Raw genomic sequence first — 18,429 nt, 5'->3', positions numbered from 1 at the left:
TACAAGATAAATAGGACAGAAAGTAAGATTCAATGTTTCACTGCGCTTGTAAATGGCATCACCAGAAATAACAAAGATTGCTGAGGTAAATTATTTAGATAACAGCAATAGGCACGGCTGTTTTCATTAGAGGAGATTACAGAGTGTTTAAAATTATGAAGCAATGGAACAGGGTGGATGAAAATAGACATGAAATTATAAAGGGATTGGAATAGGGGGGGTAAAAACAGACTGTTTCTAATGGCTGAGAGGTCAAGAATGAGGAGGGGTTGGGGGTGGCAGGAAGGAGTGGTTTTCTTTTCAATGTGGCAAACAGAGCATTAATCTTTGATTCAGTGTAGGAGCTGGGAGAGACCGGCCTTAGTATTGGACTGGGGAAGGTTTTCATCTGAGGCCAGAATTGCTTCTCAGTCAAAGAGGAGGAGAAAGGCCCAGGGGCGAAAGAGAGGCATGAGATAGCTCATCATATGGGGAAGGGAGCATGTAAATCCTTTCTCAGTTGGGGTGTGTGTTAGAATTGCTCATCAGTGGCGAGGTAGGGAAAGGGTGTTGGAAGTGATACTTGATGGGGCAGAGGCGGTGTCAACTGGTTTCTTAACATGGAGGAGGTGGGAATTTAGGGAGCGAGAACCGTTCCTTATCACGGGTAGTTGATCTCAGAAGGGAGTTGTGCTGTTATGAGGTAGCAATTTTCTTTGGAACACACATCTGGGAGTTTTTCCCCAGTGCTTCATGATCTCAGTAGTGTTTTTGAAGTTTAGTGGAGTTTGTGTTGGGGCCATTTAAATGCAGTTTCAGTTCTGAAGGTTCTTCCTTCTGCCATTTGCCACCTTAACTGAAAAATTGTCTTCAGGGATATTAGGGTCTCAATTATTTGGTGGTTAGATAAAATTTTAAGCTGACTGGAAGGTTTCAGACAACATTTGACGAAAGAGCCTTGAAAATAATAAAGGTAATTGCCACTTCCAAATGTATGGTGAGGAGTGAGAGTTGAACTGCCTGTCAAGTAAAGTTGGGGGGAACTCCACTTTTCTTAATAAGTCACTTAACGTGAGACTCCCAGCGCTATCTACAGGCACAATTTGAATAAAATGTTGCTGCCACTCATCCATTTTTAATAAATAAATTAGGTAATTTTGGTCTCGCTACACAAAAGAAATTGAAGGCTCGGTTGCATTGTTGGAAATATTTGTTATTAGGAACATGAGATTAACCCTAATGCCAACTTCTTTACATTGCATTCATGTTCTTATGCCTTAGTCTAACTGATAAAATGATCTAAATGGGTACTTGCCGGTTTTAAGATTAAGTGTTAGTATCTGTACCCTTGGTAAAACGTTCTGAATGTCTGCCTCTTGGAACCAGAATCCTTAACGTGACCAGATGTTTCAATTTTTAGATATTCACTGAGAGCCTACTATGTTCTAGTCGTTTGGATAATATCCGCTTAGCTGGGCAAATGATGCACTGCAACAGTATATCCGTCGACCCGCCAGTTAGTGCTGCTTCCAGAAGCAAGGTTAACTATGAGAAAAGCATCAAATTGGTTCTTGCTGCTGCCAGAGAGTACTTTGACTCATCGGCCACCTTGACTGATAATTGCATGGATTTGGCCAGGTAATCTATAAATTCATTTTATATTTGTTTGGCATTAATATTTGAGGGTTTTTTAAAAATGTCTGTATATTAAGATTATGACTGGTGTAGCTGCTAATAGTATAGAAAATGCAAGGGTGAAAGTAAAAAGAAAATTAGGAAAGCAAAGTGAAGGCATGATAAAAATTTTGGCAAGTAAAATGAAGAAAACCCAAAGATATTTTATAAATACATAAAGAGCAAGAGGATAACCACAGAAAGAGTAGGGCCTGTAATAGAGACCAAAAAGGTAATCTGTGTTTGGAGGCGGAAGACGTGGGTGTGGTCCTTAATGAATACTTTGTCCGTATTCACAAAAGCGAGGGATGAGGCAGACATTGTAGTTGAGGAGGAGTGTGAAATATTGAATGAGATAAAACATAGTGAGAGAGAAAATATTAAGGAGTTTAGCATCTTTGAAAGTAGATAAATCACCAGTCCCAGGTTGTTAAGAGAAGCAAGGAAGGAAATAGCAGAAGCTCTGACCATCATTTCCCAATCCTCTTTGGCTACAGATATGGTGCCGGAGGACTGCTAATGTTGTACCGTTATTTAAAAAATGAGAAAGGGATAGACCGAGTAATTACAGGACAGTCAGCCTAACCTCGGTGGTGGGCAGATTATTGGAAAAAATTCTGAGGGACAGCATTAATTGTCATTTAGAAAGGCATGGATTAAACAAGGGCAGTCAGCATGAATTTGTTGAAGGAAGGTCGTGTCTGACTAACTTGACTGAATGAAAAGGTAACAAGGAGGGTCGATGAGAGTAGCACATTTGATGTAGTCTACGTGGACTTTAGCAAGGCTTTTGACAAGGTCCCACATGGCAGATTGGTTCAAAAAGTTAAAAGCCCATGGGATCTGAGGTAAAGTGGCAAGCTGGATCCAAAATTGGCTCAGTGGCAGGAAGCAATGGATAATGATCGACGGGTGTTTTTGTGACTAGAAAGCTGTTTCCAGTGGGGTTTCACAGGACTCAGTACTTGGTCCCTTGCTTTTTGTGATATATATCAATGATTTAGACGTCAATGTAGAGGCCATGATTAAGAAGTTTGCAGATGATAGAAAAATTGGCCGTGTGGTTGATAGTAAGGAAGAAAGTTGTCGGCTGAGGGAATATATTAATGAGCTGGTCAGGTGGGCAGAAAAACGACAAATGGATTTCAATCCAGAGAAGTGTGAGGTAATGCATTTGGGGGGGGGGGGGGGGGATGCTAACAAGGCAAAGGGATACACAATAAATGGTAGGATACTGAGAAGTGTCGAGGAACAGATGGACCTTGGAGTACATGTCCACAGATCCTGAAGGTAACAGGACAGGTAGATAAGGTGGTTAAGAAGGCATATGGGATATTTTCCTTTATTAGCCGAGGCATAGAATATAAGAGCAGGGAGGTTATGCTTGAACTGTATAAAACACTAGTTATGCCAATGCTAGAGTACTATGTATAGTTCTGGTCACCATATTACAGGAAAGATGTGATTTCACTAGAGAGGGTACAGAGGAGATTTATGGGGATGTTGCCAGGACTGGAGAATTTCAGCTATGAGGAAAGATTGGATAGGCTGGAGTTTTTTTTGGAACAGAGGAGGCTGAGGGGAGACTTAATTGAGGTGTATAAAATTATGAAGGGACTAGATAGGGAAGATAGGAAGGACTTATTTCCCTTAGCAGATAGGTCAATAACCAAAGGGCATAGATTTAAAGTAATTGGTAGAAGGATAAGAGGAGAATTGAGGAGAACCTTTTTTCTCCCAAGGGGTGAAAGGGGTCTGGGGCTCACTGCTTGAAAGGGTGGTATAGGCATAAATGCTCCTCCCATTTAAAAAGTACTTGGATATCCATTTGAAGTGTGTAACGTACAAGGCTACGGACCAAGAACTGGAAAGTGGGATTAGGCTGGATAGCTGTTTTTCGGCCGGACAGACACAATGGGCTGCATGGCTTCCTTCTATGCCGTAAATTTCTATTATTCTAAAATGAATGGTGCTGGAAATGCAAAAGCTGCTGCTGCAATTGGTTCAATATTCTGTATTGGTCCAAAAATGATGATTATAAAATAACAGTCATAAAATCTCCACCTTCTGCTTCCCCTGCAGAGCACTCCCAGATAGGGTTGTTGCATGGAAGATTGTGTCTCATGTACAGAAGTTCAAATGCAATAGAGCATGCAATAAGTCAAACGTGGCCAAACTTTTTGTCTTGGTGGGTTACTTAGTTGCATATGGTAGAGCCAAAGGGCTGCATGTAAACAATAATAATTCAAAACACCACTACTGAATTAAAAACTAATTTTGACTAATGAAATCTACATTAAAGCTCTCTTCCCCGAGCTAAATTACAGATATAATTAGAATTTTCAACTCATGAAAGCGCAGTGCAAAACACTTTGGGGGTAGAAATTAACCTCCGCCTGAAATGGGGCGCACCCACCGTTTTTTTTTAAAAGTTTTTCTCCACCGCAACCCATGCGGCGGAAGTGCCATCGATATTCATCACCGACTTTTTTGGGGGGCTTTGGGCGGAAGTTGTGGCGGCTGAGGGGCGGAAGTGCCCTTGCAGCGGGTCTGCCACCCTGACCAGTCATCAGAGGTGCACTGATGAGTCGGCACGTCACTGATGCCGTCAGCGTCTCTCCCCTTCGGTGACAGGGGAGACCCACTGCGAGCTCTGCATACTGTTAAGTTAGGCCCACTGTTCCACCAGGGTGGGTTTTGGCCGGGCCAGCGGCCTGGCACCCAAGAGGGGGTGCCAGGCTGCCTGCTCGAGGCCTGGCCGAGCCCAGGGGCATAATTTTCGGGCCGATCTGGCAGTCAGCCGACAAAAAGAATAACATGGTGGCCGCGGCAGTACGCCCTCCCCTTTAACGACAGCCCCGCCACCATGTTACATAGAGTGCACTGACAGCAACAGCTGTCGGGGGTACCGATCGGCAGCGGGGCTGCTCCCGCACTACCGGGAAAGGGGCCATTTCATGAGGGGGTCAGTAAAGAGTCAGCGCGTGCACGCTGTGGCGGGTAAACCGGTGGAGCGATCCCGGGCATTGGTCCAAAAATAAGGTAGGGCAATTTACAAAATAACCGCCCCTCCGCCGAGAGTCAGTGGCCATTCCACGCTGCCCCATAGCTGCTGCATTCAGGTGGCCAGAGGCCTTATCGGGAGGGGCAATTTCAGCCCCTTGGTCTGTGAAATGGTGCCACTTTCAAAAAGGGGTTTTCTGTTGACAAAATAGAAGTTTACAACGTAATTGAGATGGAATGTTGCGATCTACTCGAGGAAAGTGGTAAACTTTGTTACTGTACTTGTACTCCAGCAGATTGGTCTAATAATCCAGAGAATGTGAGTTTGAATCTCAACATGGCAGTTTGAAATTTTAAATTCAGTTTAAAAAATCTGGAAAGAAAAAGATGGTATCAGTAAAAGTGACCTGAGACTTAATTTTAAAAACTCAACATTTTTACAACATATTGTGTAATCAGTATAGTTTATTTTGTTTCTCTCTTTCTTTTTCTCTCATATATACACACACACACACACACACACACACACACACACACACACACACATACATAATATATATAATATCTGTCACTTTCTCCGTCGCTCTCACGGTCTCTTTTTGCTTCTCTCTCATCAGAGAGAGAGAGGGAGAGAATCATTTGGAAATTTTAAATGATAGTGATGCAACCTGAGAAATTATGCATACTTCATCTGCTCCAGTGGACAGAGTCACCACTCTGGGGGAAAAAAAAGTATCAAATCTAAGCCCAAGCTCCCCGGTGGTACGCGGAAGCACCGCCACAAAAAGGTGCCCAAAGATCCTGCCGACCAGGTTTTCGCCGCGAAGGGTCAAATCGCGACGAAAATCCCAGTCACAAAGTCGGCGCAAATCTAGTCCAACAGCTTTACAGATAGAGATGCTTACAACCTTAGTCAGTAGTATAATTTGAAACTCAAAGATTAATGCTTCTGCTTCGAGAGACTGAGGGTTAATTCTTCAATGATGCCTTTTTGATATGTTTCTGGTCTGTCTCCTTAAACTTACTAAAATGGCGGTTTTATATCACTTGGTGTGTTGCAAAAAACAACTTGCTGGTATGTTTTTTTTTCCTATCTCTCAGTTCAATAAGGCAGTTGTTTTTGTCATGGCTTCCTTAGCTCTCCTTGTCCTTTGAAAGTACAGCAAATCTTGCCCAGCCTTGTAGTTTTACTAAGGCTAACACAGCAGTTAGTCTTCAACAGTCTTAAGCAATCATAATATCCATGAAAGCTTTCGAACTTGATCAAATTTCCCGACATGCCTTCTGATTTTGTTCAAGTCTGTATTTTATCCTTGGTAATTAATACTTTCAATCAAATTCTTCTCTTTTAGCAAGTAATCTAGGTTTTAGTTCATCCTTTTAGTTTTCCATGAAAACTGGTATTAAAAGTTCATAGTGAAAAACCCCAAATCCTTTACCATGTACCTATAGCAGAACCAATGTACTTTTAACTTTATCCACACTAATTTCAGATTTGTGCTTGCATCTGTTGAAGAAGCTATCAGTCTTCTTAACAATGTTTGAACGAGTAACATCCTCTATGCTATGCAGGTTGTCACCAAAGTAATTCATAGCACAGAAACTTACTTCAGCAGCTACACCCTCTGTCTCAAAGACCCCCTTGATGAAGGTTTGTTTGCTTATTTCATGACTGAACTGATGCAACCGTTTCTCATTGACAATTGTCTTCAGAGTTATGAATAAAAATACCAATGTTTCTTTTCCCAATCTTCGGCAGAGTTGCCTCTTAATTCTATATAATCAGTTATGGAACCGACTCTCCTCAATGATCAATAATGCTTGATAAATTATTCATGTTCAAGATGAGCAGTAACCTCATTGAAGAAGTTTCTCATTTCTTTCCTTGTTGTGGCAACAAGACTCAACCGAAAGTTAGCAACAGTGCCCAAAGTTTACAAAGATTTGGATTTACATAAATAATATTCAACTGCATCATAATTTTTTGAGATTTGCCAAATAATAACAGAGTGCTGCTAAGCCTTTGGTCTATTGATTCATGGTCACAAACTTCAGTAAGAGTGGCCAGAAAATATCCTTCATCTTCACTAGCTGTGATACCAGGCATTACTGTATTTAAATCTACATGGCTAACATTTAAATCATGACTGTGTGGTATTTGGTCCTTGAATCATTGGGTTAAAATACATGGTTGGATGATGAATTCCATTGTTACCTTTCCTTCCTCTAGATCAAGGTAATGTATTGCCTGGGTAGTATCATCTTCACAATATTGATGTTGTCCACAAGCATCACTTTTATGATGGCCACTATCTGAGCCTCCTTTGTCTCTGCATGTGAAGAAGTAGAGTTGATGAGATGCTTCAGCGCAGTTAGAGTTCTTGTTCTAATTCATTGGGCTCAAGTTTCGGGCCGCGCCTCGAATGGCGCAGCCCCGACCTGGACACCCGTTTTTCGTACCACAAAGTGCGCCTAAAAAAAACATACAGATTCTCCGGCTCCCTGCTGGTCCTCTGGAGCCGGGCGTGGTGCAACATGAGCTGTACGGGGCGGAGCCAGGTCCCTGCGCTGAAAACAGTGCCGGGACCTCTGTACATGCGCGCTACAGTGGGAGGGGCGCGAAGCATGTAGCCCCTAGCCCTGGCCGAATGGCCTCACTGGGGCTGCGTGCATAAGGCTGCCTCCCACGGCCCAGCTCCTGCTTCCTCCTGACCCGACTCAACTCCCCCACCCCCGACCCTGACCCAGACCCGACTTCTGGCCCTCCGGACCGGACACGACCCCCCCCCCCCCACCCGAACCGACCTCCCTCCCACCACCCCCCGAACACGCCCCCCCCCCCCCCACCCGGACCGGATCCAACCTGACCTCCCGCCCCCGACACGAACCGACCCAACCTGACCTCCCTCTGCACCCCCACCCCCCCCGACCCGACCCAACCCGTGCTCCCTCCCTCCCCCCCCACCTGCGCGAACCAACCCGACCTCCCTCCTCTCTCTCCCCCCCCCCCCCCCCCCCAAACCCGATCTGACCCAACCCGTGCTCCCCCTGACCCGATCCAACGCCATCTACCTGTAAATCTGGTGCTGGAGACGGGCCCTACCCAAAGTCTTGGGCCCGACCCGGCCCGTTCAGCCTCCCTTCCCCTTCTCCTTTCTCCCTTCTCCTTTCTCCCCCCCCCCCCCCCCCACTTCTCCCTCCTCCCTCCCACCCTTCTCTCCCACCCCCCTTCTCCTCTCCCTCTCCCACCCCCCTTCTCCTCCTCCTTTCCCCCCCTCTTCTCCTTTCCCCCCCCCTTCTCCTTTCCCCGCTTCTCCTTTCCCCCCCTTCTCCTTTTCCCCCCTTCTCCTTTCCCCCTTTCTCCTTTCCCCCCCCTTCTCCTTTTCCCCCCCTTCTCCTTTTCCCCCCCCTTCTCCTTTTCCCCCCTTCTCCTTTTCCCCCCCTTCTCCTTTTCCCCCCCTTCTCCTTTTCCCCCCTTCTCCTTTTCCCCCCCTTCTCCTTTCCCCTCCCCCCTGCTCCTCCCCCACTTCTCCCCTCCCTCTCCATCCCCCCTTCTCCCTTCCCCCCCCTTCTCCCTTCCCCCCCTTCTCCCTTCCCCCCCTTCTCCCTTCCCCCCCTTCTCCATCTCCCCCCTCTCCATCTCCCCCCTTCTCCATCCCCCCCCTTCTCCATCCCCCCCCCCTTCTCCATCCCCCCCTTCTCCATCCCCCCCTTCTCCATCCCCCCCCTTCTCCATCCCCCCCCTTCTCCATCCCCCCCCTTCTCCATCCCCCCCCTTCTCCATCCCCCCCCTTCTCCATCCCCCCCCTTCTCCATCCCCCCCCTTCTCCATCCCCCCCCTTCTCCATCCCCCCCCTTCTCCATCCCCCCCCTTCTCCATCCCCCCCCTTCTCCATCCCCCCCCTTCTCCATCCCCCCCCTTCTCCATCCCCCCCCTTCTCCATCCCCCCCTTCTCCATCCCCCCCCTTCTCCATCCCCCCCCTTCTCCATCCCCCCCCTTCTCCATCCCCCCCTTCTCCATCCCCCCCCCTTCTCCATCCCCCTCCCTTTTCCATCCCCCCTCCTTCTCCATCCCCCCCCCCTTCTCCATCCCCCCCTTCTCCATCCCCCCCCTTCTCCATCCCCCCCCCTTCTCCATCCCCCCCCCTTCTCCATCCCCCCCCCTTCTCCATCCCCCCCCCTTCTCCATCCCCCCCTTCTCCATTCCCCCCTTCTCCATTCCCCCCTTCTCCATTCCCCCCTTCTCCATTCCCCCCTTCTCCTTTCCCCCCCTTCTCCTTTCCCCCCTTCTCCTTTCCCCCCCTTCTCCTTTCCCCCTTCTCCTTTCCCCCCTTCTCCTTTCCCCCACTTCTCCTTTCCCCCACTTCTCCTTTCCCCCTCTTCTCCTTTCCTTCCTCCCCCCCCTTTCCCCTCCCCCCCTCCCCTTCCCCCCCTCCCCTTCCCCTTCTCCTCCCCCCCTCCCCTTCCCCTTCTCCTCCCCCCCTCCCCTTCCCCTCTCTCCTCCCTTCCCCTTCTCCTCCCCCCTTCCCCTTCTCCTCCCCCCCTTCCTCTTCTCTTCCCCCCCTTCCTCTTCTCCTCCCCCCCTTCCTCTTCTCCTCCCCCCCTTCCTCTTCTCCTCTCACCCCTTCCTCTTCTCCTTCTCCCCCTTCCCCTTCTCCCCCTTCTCCTTCTCCCCCTTCCCTCCCTCCTCCTCTGCCTCCCTCCTTCCCTCCCCTCGCTGTCAGAAACCCAGACACTGACAGACAGAGAGTGAGAGACACTGACAGAGACACACTTGGGGGTGGGGGGGCATCCCAGCACGCTGTTGGAGGGCTCCCGGTGCTGCAGTCGGTAAGTAGAAGATGTTTTATTTATTAATTTAAAAATTATATATATTTCTTATTAATTTTTTTGATTGATTTATTGGTTGATTTATTGATGTTTTTATCATTTATTGTTGATGATGGCTCTTTATTTGTAAAACTGAAGTGTTTAATGTTTGTAAACTTCCCTTTTAAACCCCCCCCCCCCCCCCCATTCTCTGCACCTGATTTGTAACCACGCCTGATTTTCTAAAGTGTAGACAAGGTTTTTTCGAGCGTACAAAAATCTTCACTTACTCCATTCTAAGTTAGTTTGGAGTAAGTTTTCACTGCCGAAACTTTGAAAACAGGCGTAAGTGGCCGGACACGCCCCCTTTTGCAAAAAAAATTCTGTTCCAAAGTGAAACTGTTCAAACTGACTAGAACTGGAGCAAACTAAATGCTGGGAATTTGAATTTCTAAGATACTCCGTTCTACACCAGTTGCTCAAAAAATCAGGAGCAACTGAGGCCGAAACTTGGGCCCAATATTGAGTCTTGTTCTCCAACTTGTGCAGAAAGAATTTGATCAATGAGTCTGCATAAGCTCAATTCACTGAAGTAGCAGAGGGTTTCATTGTGGTTCTTTGCAGCAAGCTTGTTATTAAAATCCACTGGAGCTCAGTCTGTCAGTGTTGGTAGTTAGAAGAATTTTCATATGTCTTTCAGCCATCGACTTCTTATATTCATGGTCCCTTCCAATACAACACACATACCATACATGATGTATAGAAACAGAATTGTTGAATTAACTTGAGCAGCTCCTCCTCGTATCTCTAGGTACCAGAGGAAAACTGAAGCGTTTTCATTATAGTAATATTCCATCTGGACACCTTCTGAAATGAAGCCACATACTAAAAACGATATATGCAATCAAATAACTGGCAAACAAATGAATTAATAATAGAACAACATCTTGCATTTATATAGCACCTTTAAACTGGCAAAATGTCACAAGGTGCTTCACAGGAACATTATTAATCATAATTTGACAGCAAATATTAGGGCTGGTGGTCAAAGTGGTCGGTTTTAAGGAGTGTTTTAGAGGAGAAAGAAGTAGAGAGGGAATTCCAGAGCTTGGGGCTTCGGCAGCTGAACTCTTGGCTGCCAATGGTGGAGCGATGAAAATCAGGGATGCACAAAAGGCCAGATTTGGAGGAGCGCGGAGATCTCCGTGGGTTGCAGAGCTGGATGATATAGAGATAGGGAGGGGCGAGGCCATGCAGTGATTTTGTAAGCGGTTTTGCCCTTGGTGGTTTCGAATCACCCCCCCTTACAACAGTTCTAGACACTGGAATTACAGTGGTGAACAGAAATACACAGTTGCAGCTGGATCTTTCGGTCTCAACCGTCACAATGCTTTTATTCAAATTAAAGCACATACCTGCACCCAGTAAAACACACCCTGGTAGTGTAAAACAAGCAAACACAGTACAACACACCCTGGCCCATCTGAACAGGCCCCTAATGCGAAGTACCCACGTCTAAAACACCCCAGCTCGGATTCAAAAGTGCACCTCTGAAATCTGTCAATCTGTCCAACAGAATTGTGCGTACGCTTACGATCCGTGCTAAAACCTCCCCACTAAAACCCCCAAGGCTTGGTTGGGGGACATGACACCCTTTCACAATATGCGGTGGGCTGGGATAAATGCTCACCAATTACCCCTCTGGCTTACTCGCTGCTTCTCCCGATGAGGTGTATCTTCTGGGTCTGTACCAAAATGTGGTATTCAAGTCCAGTCTCAAGGTCTCAAGGCCAGTCGAAATAGCAAGGCTCTCTTTGTTCGTTGATGGTATTTTTTTCTTCTCCATCCCAGACGAAGTGCTCAGTCCTTGTGCGTTGAACAAAGCGAGCAGGTGTAGAAGAGGTTAGAGAGAGAGATGGCTGCAACTGGCATCTCTTATACTTGCAAAAATGCTTCTTCTTGCACCAAAAGTTCAACTGTCCATTCGCCTGAGGCAGCTCAACTGAAAAACAAGACACACCTCCAGCCTGCCTCTTTGTTACTGGGCCTCTTCCTGTGGATTTGGCTCTGAAAAATCTGGGTGGCCACATAGTTTCCTTTGTCTTTCGATGGCCTGAACACCGGCCACTTTACTTAATGTCTCACTGATGGGTTCCCATGACATGACAAAAGGCGTCCATCAACCATGATGTTCCTGTTTTCAGCCATTGACCCATCCCCACCCAGTTGATGTGTATTCCTGTGGGACATGTTTGGACCTGTCCCAGTTCAGCTGTCTGCTCTTCTGCAGTAACAGAAAATATGTCCAAGCAATGTAAATCCAAACGTTTGTTTTCGCTGAATTCTTATAATTTGAAAACAAGGATGAAAAGTTTAAAATAAAGGTGTTGCTGAACTGGGAGACAATGTAGGTCAGTGAGCACAGAGGTGAAGGGTGAAAGGGACTTGGTGCATGTTAGGATGCGGGCAGCAGAGTCTTAGATGAGCTCAAGTTTACGCAGGGAGCAAGAGCCGGCCAGGAGAACATTGGAATGTTCGAATCTGGAGGTAACAATGGCATGGCTAAGGGTTTTAGCAGCAGATGAGCTGAGGCAGGGTGGAGACGGGCGATGTTACGGAGGTAGAAGTCGGTCGTCTTGGTGATGGAGCGGATATAGGGTCGGAAGCTCAGTTCAGGGTCAAATAGGATGCCAAGGTAATGAACCAACAAATAGCAGCAATGATAACACATTTTGCAGGAGTAGTTAAGCTTTTGCTAGCTCATCACCTGAAGGAAAGTAAATATTTTTCCAAACTGTGTTACAATTAATTCTCTTACATTGTGATCTTTCCCATTATTTCATTAACTATTGGAGTTATCTACATAGAATTACATAGAAGATACAGCCTAGCAATCGGCCATTCAGCGCTACAAGCGTTTCTGCTCTACACAAATCTATTCTCATCCTTCCTTATCTAAATCTATCAGGATAACTCTCAATTCTCTTCTCCCTCATATGCTGATCTAGCTTCCTCTTAATTGCATCTATATGATTCACCTTGACCACTCCCTGTGGCAGTGAGTTCCAGATTCTCACCACTCTCTGCGTAAAGAAGCTTCTCTTGAATTCCCTATTTGATTTCTTGGTGACTATCTTATATTGCTGGTCTCTAGTTTTACTCTTCCCCATAAGTGGAAACACTGTCTTTCTGTCTACTCTATCAAAACCTTTCATAATTTTAAAGACCTTTATTAGGTCACGCACGCCTCCGCCTTTTTTCAAGATAAAAGAAACCCAGTCTGTCCATCCTTTCCTGGTGGGTGTAACCTCATAGTTCTGGTATCATCCTTGTAAATCTTCTCTGCATCCTCCCCAGTGCTGCTATATCCTTTTTATAATAGTGCGACCAGAACTGACCACAATACTCCCAAGTGTGATCTAACCAAGGTTCGATGCGTTTAGCATAACTTCCCTACTTTTCAATTCTCTTCCCTAGAAATAAACCCTAGCGCTTGGTTTGCATTTGTTATGTCCTTATTGACCTGTGCGGCAACTTTTAGTGATTTGTGTATTTGTACTCCGATCCCTTTGCTCCTCTACCCCATTTAGATTCTTATTTTTCAAGTAATATGTGACTTCCTTATTTTGCTTACCAAAATGTAATACCTCACACTTATCTATGTTGGAATTTATTTGCCAATTATAAGCCCATTCTGCAAGTTCATTAATGTCGTCTTGCAATTTGTTGCAGTCATCCTCAGTATTGACTATCCTTCCCAATTTAATGTCATCCTCAAATTTAAAAATTGTGTTTCTGATTCCAAAGTCTAAATAGTTAATATAAATTGTGAACAACAGTGTCTAAATAGCTTTCCTTTATGCCTACTCTCTATTTTCTGTCTTGCATCCAACTAGCTATCCATTTTTCTACTTGTCCTCTGACTCCTCATGCTCTGACCTTATTCATTTGTCTAGTATGTGGTACCTTATCGAAGACCTTTTGGAGTCTCAATATATTACATCTACTACATTATCCTTGTCTAGTCTCTGTTACTACTTCAAAGAATTCAATGAGGTTGGTCAAGCAAGACGTACCCTTTTCAAATCCATGTTAACTATTTTACATAGTATTAGGATATATGGCACAGAAACAGGCCATTCGGCCCAACCAGTCCATGCTGGCGTTTATGCTCAACTTGAGCCTCTACTCCCGTCTTTCCTCATCTAAATCTATCAGCATAACCCTCTAATCCCTTCTCCCTCATATTTATTCCCTTCTCCCTCATATTCTTGTCCAGCCTCCCCTTAAATGTATCTGTACTTTTCGCTTCAACCACTCCCTGTGGTAGCGAGTTCCACATTCTCACCACTCTTTGGGTAAAGAAGTTACTTCTGAATTCCCTATTGGATTTTTTAGTGACTATCTTAAATTGACGGCCTCTAGTTATGCTCTTCCCACAAGTGGAAACATTCTCTCCGTATCCACTCTATCAAAACCTTTCATAATTTTATAAACCTCTATTAGGTTACCCCTCAGCCTTTTTTCAAGAGAAAAGAGACCCAGTCTATCCATTTTCTGATGTGTATACCCTAGAACTTCTGGTATCATCCTTGTAAATCTTTTCTGCATCCTCCCCAGTGCCTCGATATCCTTTTTATAATACGGTGACCCGAACTTACGTAATACTCGCTAAGTGTGGTCTAACCAAGATTCGATACGTTTAGCATAACTTCCCTACTTTTCAATTCTATACCTCTAGATATAAACTCTCGTGCTTGGTTTGCGTTTTTTTATGACCTTGCTAACCTGTGTCACAACTTAGTGATTTGTGTATTTGTCCTCTTTGTTCCTCTACCCCACTTAGAATTGCACCCTCCAAGTAATAAGTGACCTCCCTATTCTTCCTACCAAAATGTAATACCTCACATTTATCTGTGTTGAAGTTCATTTGTTAATTATATGCCCATTCTGCAAGTTTATTAATGTCCTGTAATTTGTTGCAGTCCTCCTCAGTATTGACTCTCTCTTTCCTCCCCACCGCCCCCCCCCCCCCATATTTGGTGTCATCCACAAATTTAGAAATTGTGTTCTTGATTCCAAAGTCTAAATTGTTAATGTAAATTGTGAACAGCAATGTTTCCAGCACTGATCCTTGTGGATCACCTGCTACTGTGAATAGCTGTACTTTACTTCTACTCTCTGCTTTCTGTCTTGTCCCCTGACTCCACATTCTCTGACCTTGTTCATCAGTCTATTATGGGGTACCTTATTGAAGGCGTTTTGAAAATCTAGATAAATTACATCTACTGCATTACCATTGTCTACTCTCTGTTACCTCTTCAAAATTTCAATAAGGCAAGACTTTCCCTTTTGAAATCCAGGCTGACTATTTATTGTTATATTTCTTCTACTAACCACCTTCTGACGTTTAAGCAGACTATCTTCTCTTCTAAAATCGAGATCAAACTCACTAATTTGAAAAGAAACCAGTTAATATATACCGATGAAACAGTTATTGAACCTATTTGAATTTTAATAACTGTTGCATTTTTAAAAAGCTGCCAACCAATTACACAATGAACACAGCATGTTTGTATTTGAATTGAGTGACTTAGCTCTTCACTCAAGCAAAATGCCCAGTGACCAACAGATTAATCGTCAAACAATGTAACGAGTTAAGATGGGCTAAGGTTTTTGTGAGTAAAGCTGGTCTTCAACCCTTTATCTACAGTAACAGAATTAGATAAGCTAGCACCAACCTAAATATTAGATATAAATGCTTTAACATGCACTTTGTTGAGAAGACACTTCGAGTACTGTGCCATTCTGGTCTCCATAACTACAAAGTTTCTGTATAAATTTAACATTGCTTCTTGCTTTTACATTCTATTCTGCTAGAAATGAACTTTAGTATTTTGTTTGCACTCCTTATCAACTTGTGTTGCTACTTTTAGTGATTTATGTCTCTTTGATCCTCTAACTCATTTATTTCTAACCTACTAAAGAATAGGGGGTCTCCTTATTTGTCCTACCAAAATGAACCATCTCACTATATTAAATTTAATTTGCCATTTATGTGCTCAATCTGCAAACCTGCTTCTGTCTTCCTGTATTTTGGTGCAGTCCCCCATATTATTAGCTACACTCCACAATTTGGTATCATCTGTGAATTTTAAGACTGTATCTCCAATTTCTGAATCTCGTTCAGTATTTACAAGGATATTATTGGATGATTATTAAGATGCTGCAACTATCAGGAAAGATTGAATAGGCTGGGGCTCTTTTCTCTGGAATATTTAAGGGGAGGCTTGATGCATATATGAGGAAGGAGGGATATGGGGGCAGAATGGGAAGATGTAATTTGAGTGGGAGGAGGCTTTTGTGGAGTATAAATACCGTCTTATCAGTTGGGTTAAATTGCCTGTTTCTTTGCTGTAATCATAGAATCATAGAATAGTACAGCACAGAAAGATAATTCAGACCATCAAGTCTGCCGGCTCTTTCAAAGAGCAATCCAGTTAGACCCAATCCCCTGCTCTTTCCTCATATGTCTGCAATTTTTTTCTCCTTCAAATATTTATCCAGTTCCCTTTTGAAGGCTACTATTGAATTTGTATCCACCACCCTATTAGGTAATTTATTCCAAATCGTAACCACTCGTTCTGTAAAAGGTTTTTCCTCATGTTACCTCTTTATTTTGCCAATCATAAATCTAAGCCCTCTCGTTATCAACCCTTCAGCCTTTGGAAACAGTTTTTCTTTATTTACTCTATCTAAATTTTTCATGACCTCTACCAAATGTTTTCTTAGCCCCTCTGCTGTAAGCCTTTCCATTACCTCCTCTTCTATTTTTATCTCATCCAGTACCCCAGCAACTTTCTCATTTACCATAGCTTTGGAAATGTTCTCTTCCTTGGTAAACACCAATGCAAAGTATAAATCTTTACTAAGCACCAAATTAATTTCCCTTCATTCCACATGCTCCAATAGTGCCCACCCTCTATGTAATTTGATGAGCATCGCTAACTTTTTTTTGTTCAAGACCCAATTAATGTCTTCTTCATGGATGGGATTGCATGTGAGTAGCCTGGGGTCCTGGAGTATTTTTGTGCTGTTTGCCTGTTAATGTTGCCAATCCCTCTTGCACAGTTGTTCTCACTAAGCCAACCAGATAATTACAGTTAGTTGTAAACTACAGAGATCATGCACATTACAATTTTAATTGCTGTACATTTGACTGCAAATCAACTACTGTCTTTTTTTTAAAATGTGTTTATTAAATGTAACAATGTGTGGTGCCTAGTATGTGACATACTAAATGCAAGACCTTGTTATATGACCTCGGTGTCATATTTGACCCTGAAATGAGGTTCCGGCCACATATCCGCGGCATAACTCAAACCACCGATTTCCACCTCTGTAATATTGTCCACCCCACTCACTTTCAGCGGTCATTAGAATTGGGCGGGATCGTGTCTCGGCCGAAAAATCCCTGACCTGAATTTAGGTCGAGTCGGGCCAGTTGACCCCAAAGTGGCGGCCAATCGATTTTTGAGACCCTGAATTTCGGCCCCCAAGTCTCAATGAGGATCTTTTTTTTTTAAAGTCAATAAAACACGAGAAAAAAATTACACTGATTCTGCACCTAAAATTCTGGACTTAATTTTACACCCGTCTTGAACCAACATAATTGCAGGAACTTTGCAATTACTGCGCCTTAGCCTGGGGGCAAAGCCATAATAATAAGCCGTGAAATGTTCGAGCGCATGGATCGCTAGATGAGCGTAAAAGAGCAAAGGAATTCATGCGGAGCATTATTACAGGCATATCACTCTTGGCGCCCGAGTTTCCTCAATCTTTTATGCCAAGTATTTGCTTTACACCTGGCTTACACCTGTATTTGGCTGCAAATTTACAAGAAAATTCAGAAATTCCACCCCTTGATGTTTAAAATGAAATCAAAATTGTTCCGCATTATTCCAGGTATCCGTGTGACTGCTTATACAGGTACCCAGCTTTGACAGAAATTTGTATTTATTCAGATCTTAGCAAGTACACATGAATGATTTGGAAGTCTGGGTTAAATGGCCCAAACTGCAGGGGCAGTTTTAATATGAAAGTTAGTTAGAAATATTTCTGTAATTAATACTTCGAATCTATTGCAGCAATAATTAGGAGCAAGAAAAATCACACTTGCAGCTGGTTCTGCACTGAACTCCTTTACACAGCTTTAGCTTTAGTTCACCGTATACTCTTGGAGAAGTCATAATTGTGTCATTAAAGTGATTGATAGTAAAGGAAAATGATTGTGTCACCTTGTCTGCATGGTTGAGATTCACCTGCCATTTGGTATTCTTTATTATCTTATTAGGTGCTGCTTACAGCTCATCACAGACTGCCCCCCTGTCATTCAAGAAGAGCTGGACCTCATCAGTGCTCTCAGTCTGCTAGAGGACTTCAACTTGAGGATCTTGCCTATGCAAGGTATAAGAGCTTGCTTATGTGTAATTGGTACTATGCTGAAAACAAATTTAGCACATGGAAGAAAGTGAGGGAAAATAATAGAGACTAAGTGGAAGTGGTGGGGGAGCGTGCTGGGCAGTGCAAGAAGGAGGTAAGAGGGAATGGGGTGGGGTAAGCACAGACACATAGTTGGGTAGAGAAAGGAGGAAAACAGAATGCAATCCTTCCTTAATTTCCCTCCCCAGAAGATTTACAAAAAGGTTTCTTCAACACTAAATATACTTACAGCGTCAGCACTGTTTGAGCTTTAATAATGATACCGATAAAAAGGATTCCATAGTCTAGTCATGGGGTAATCTTTTAGGGTATCCCATCCCACGCTTCTCGACTAGGAAGATGCTTTAAACTGTTTAAGCACTTTATGTGCTTTAACTGGGATAATTTTAGGCCTGTGAAGTGCAGGAATCAAAGTTCAGGGTAGGAGGAAGGGACTGGTGGGAGGATGGCAGAGCAGGAAG

The 18,429-nt window shown here is 44.2% G+C and overlaps 1 protein-coding gene across 1 annotated transcript in view; it reads left to right on the top strand.

Moving 5' to 3' along the window:
• Window positions 1-18,429, top strand: part of nbas (NBAS subunit of NRZ tethering complex) — a 357,427-nt gene that overhangs the window by 172,893 nt on the left and 166,105 nt on the right. The window contains exons 30-31 of the mRNA XM_070885013.1: window positions 1,400-1,617; window positions 17,820-17,932. Of these exons, the coding sequence (XP_070741114.1) occupies window positions 1,400-1,617; window positions 17,820-17,932 (331 nt within the window). The remainder of the gene's footprint in view (window positions 1-1,399; window positions 1,618-17,819; window positions 17,933-18,429) is intronic.

Source organism: Pristiophorus japonicus, chromosome 7 (assembly GCF_044704955.1).
Source record: "Pristiophorus japonicus isolate sPriJap1 chromosome 7, sPriJap1.hap1, whole genome shotgun sequence".
Classification (NCBI taxonomy): domain Eukaryota; kingdom Metazoa; phylum Chordata; class Chondrichthyes; family Pristiophoridae; genus Pristiophorus; species Pristiophorus japonicus.
Note: the sequence above shows the minus strand (reverse complement) of the source record. Positions and strands in the feature narration are given on the sequence as shown.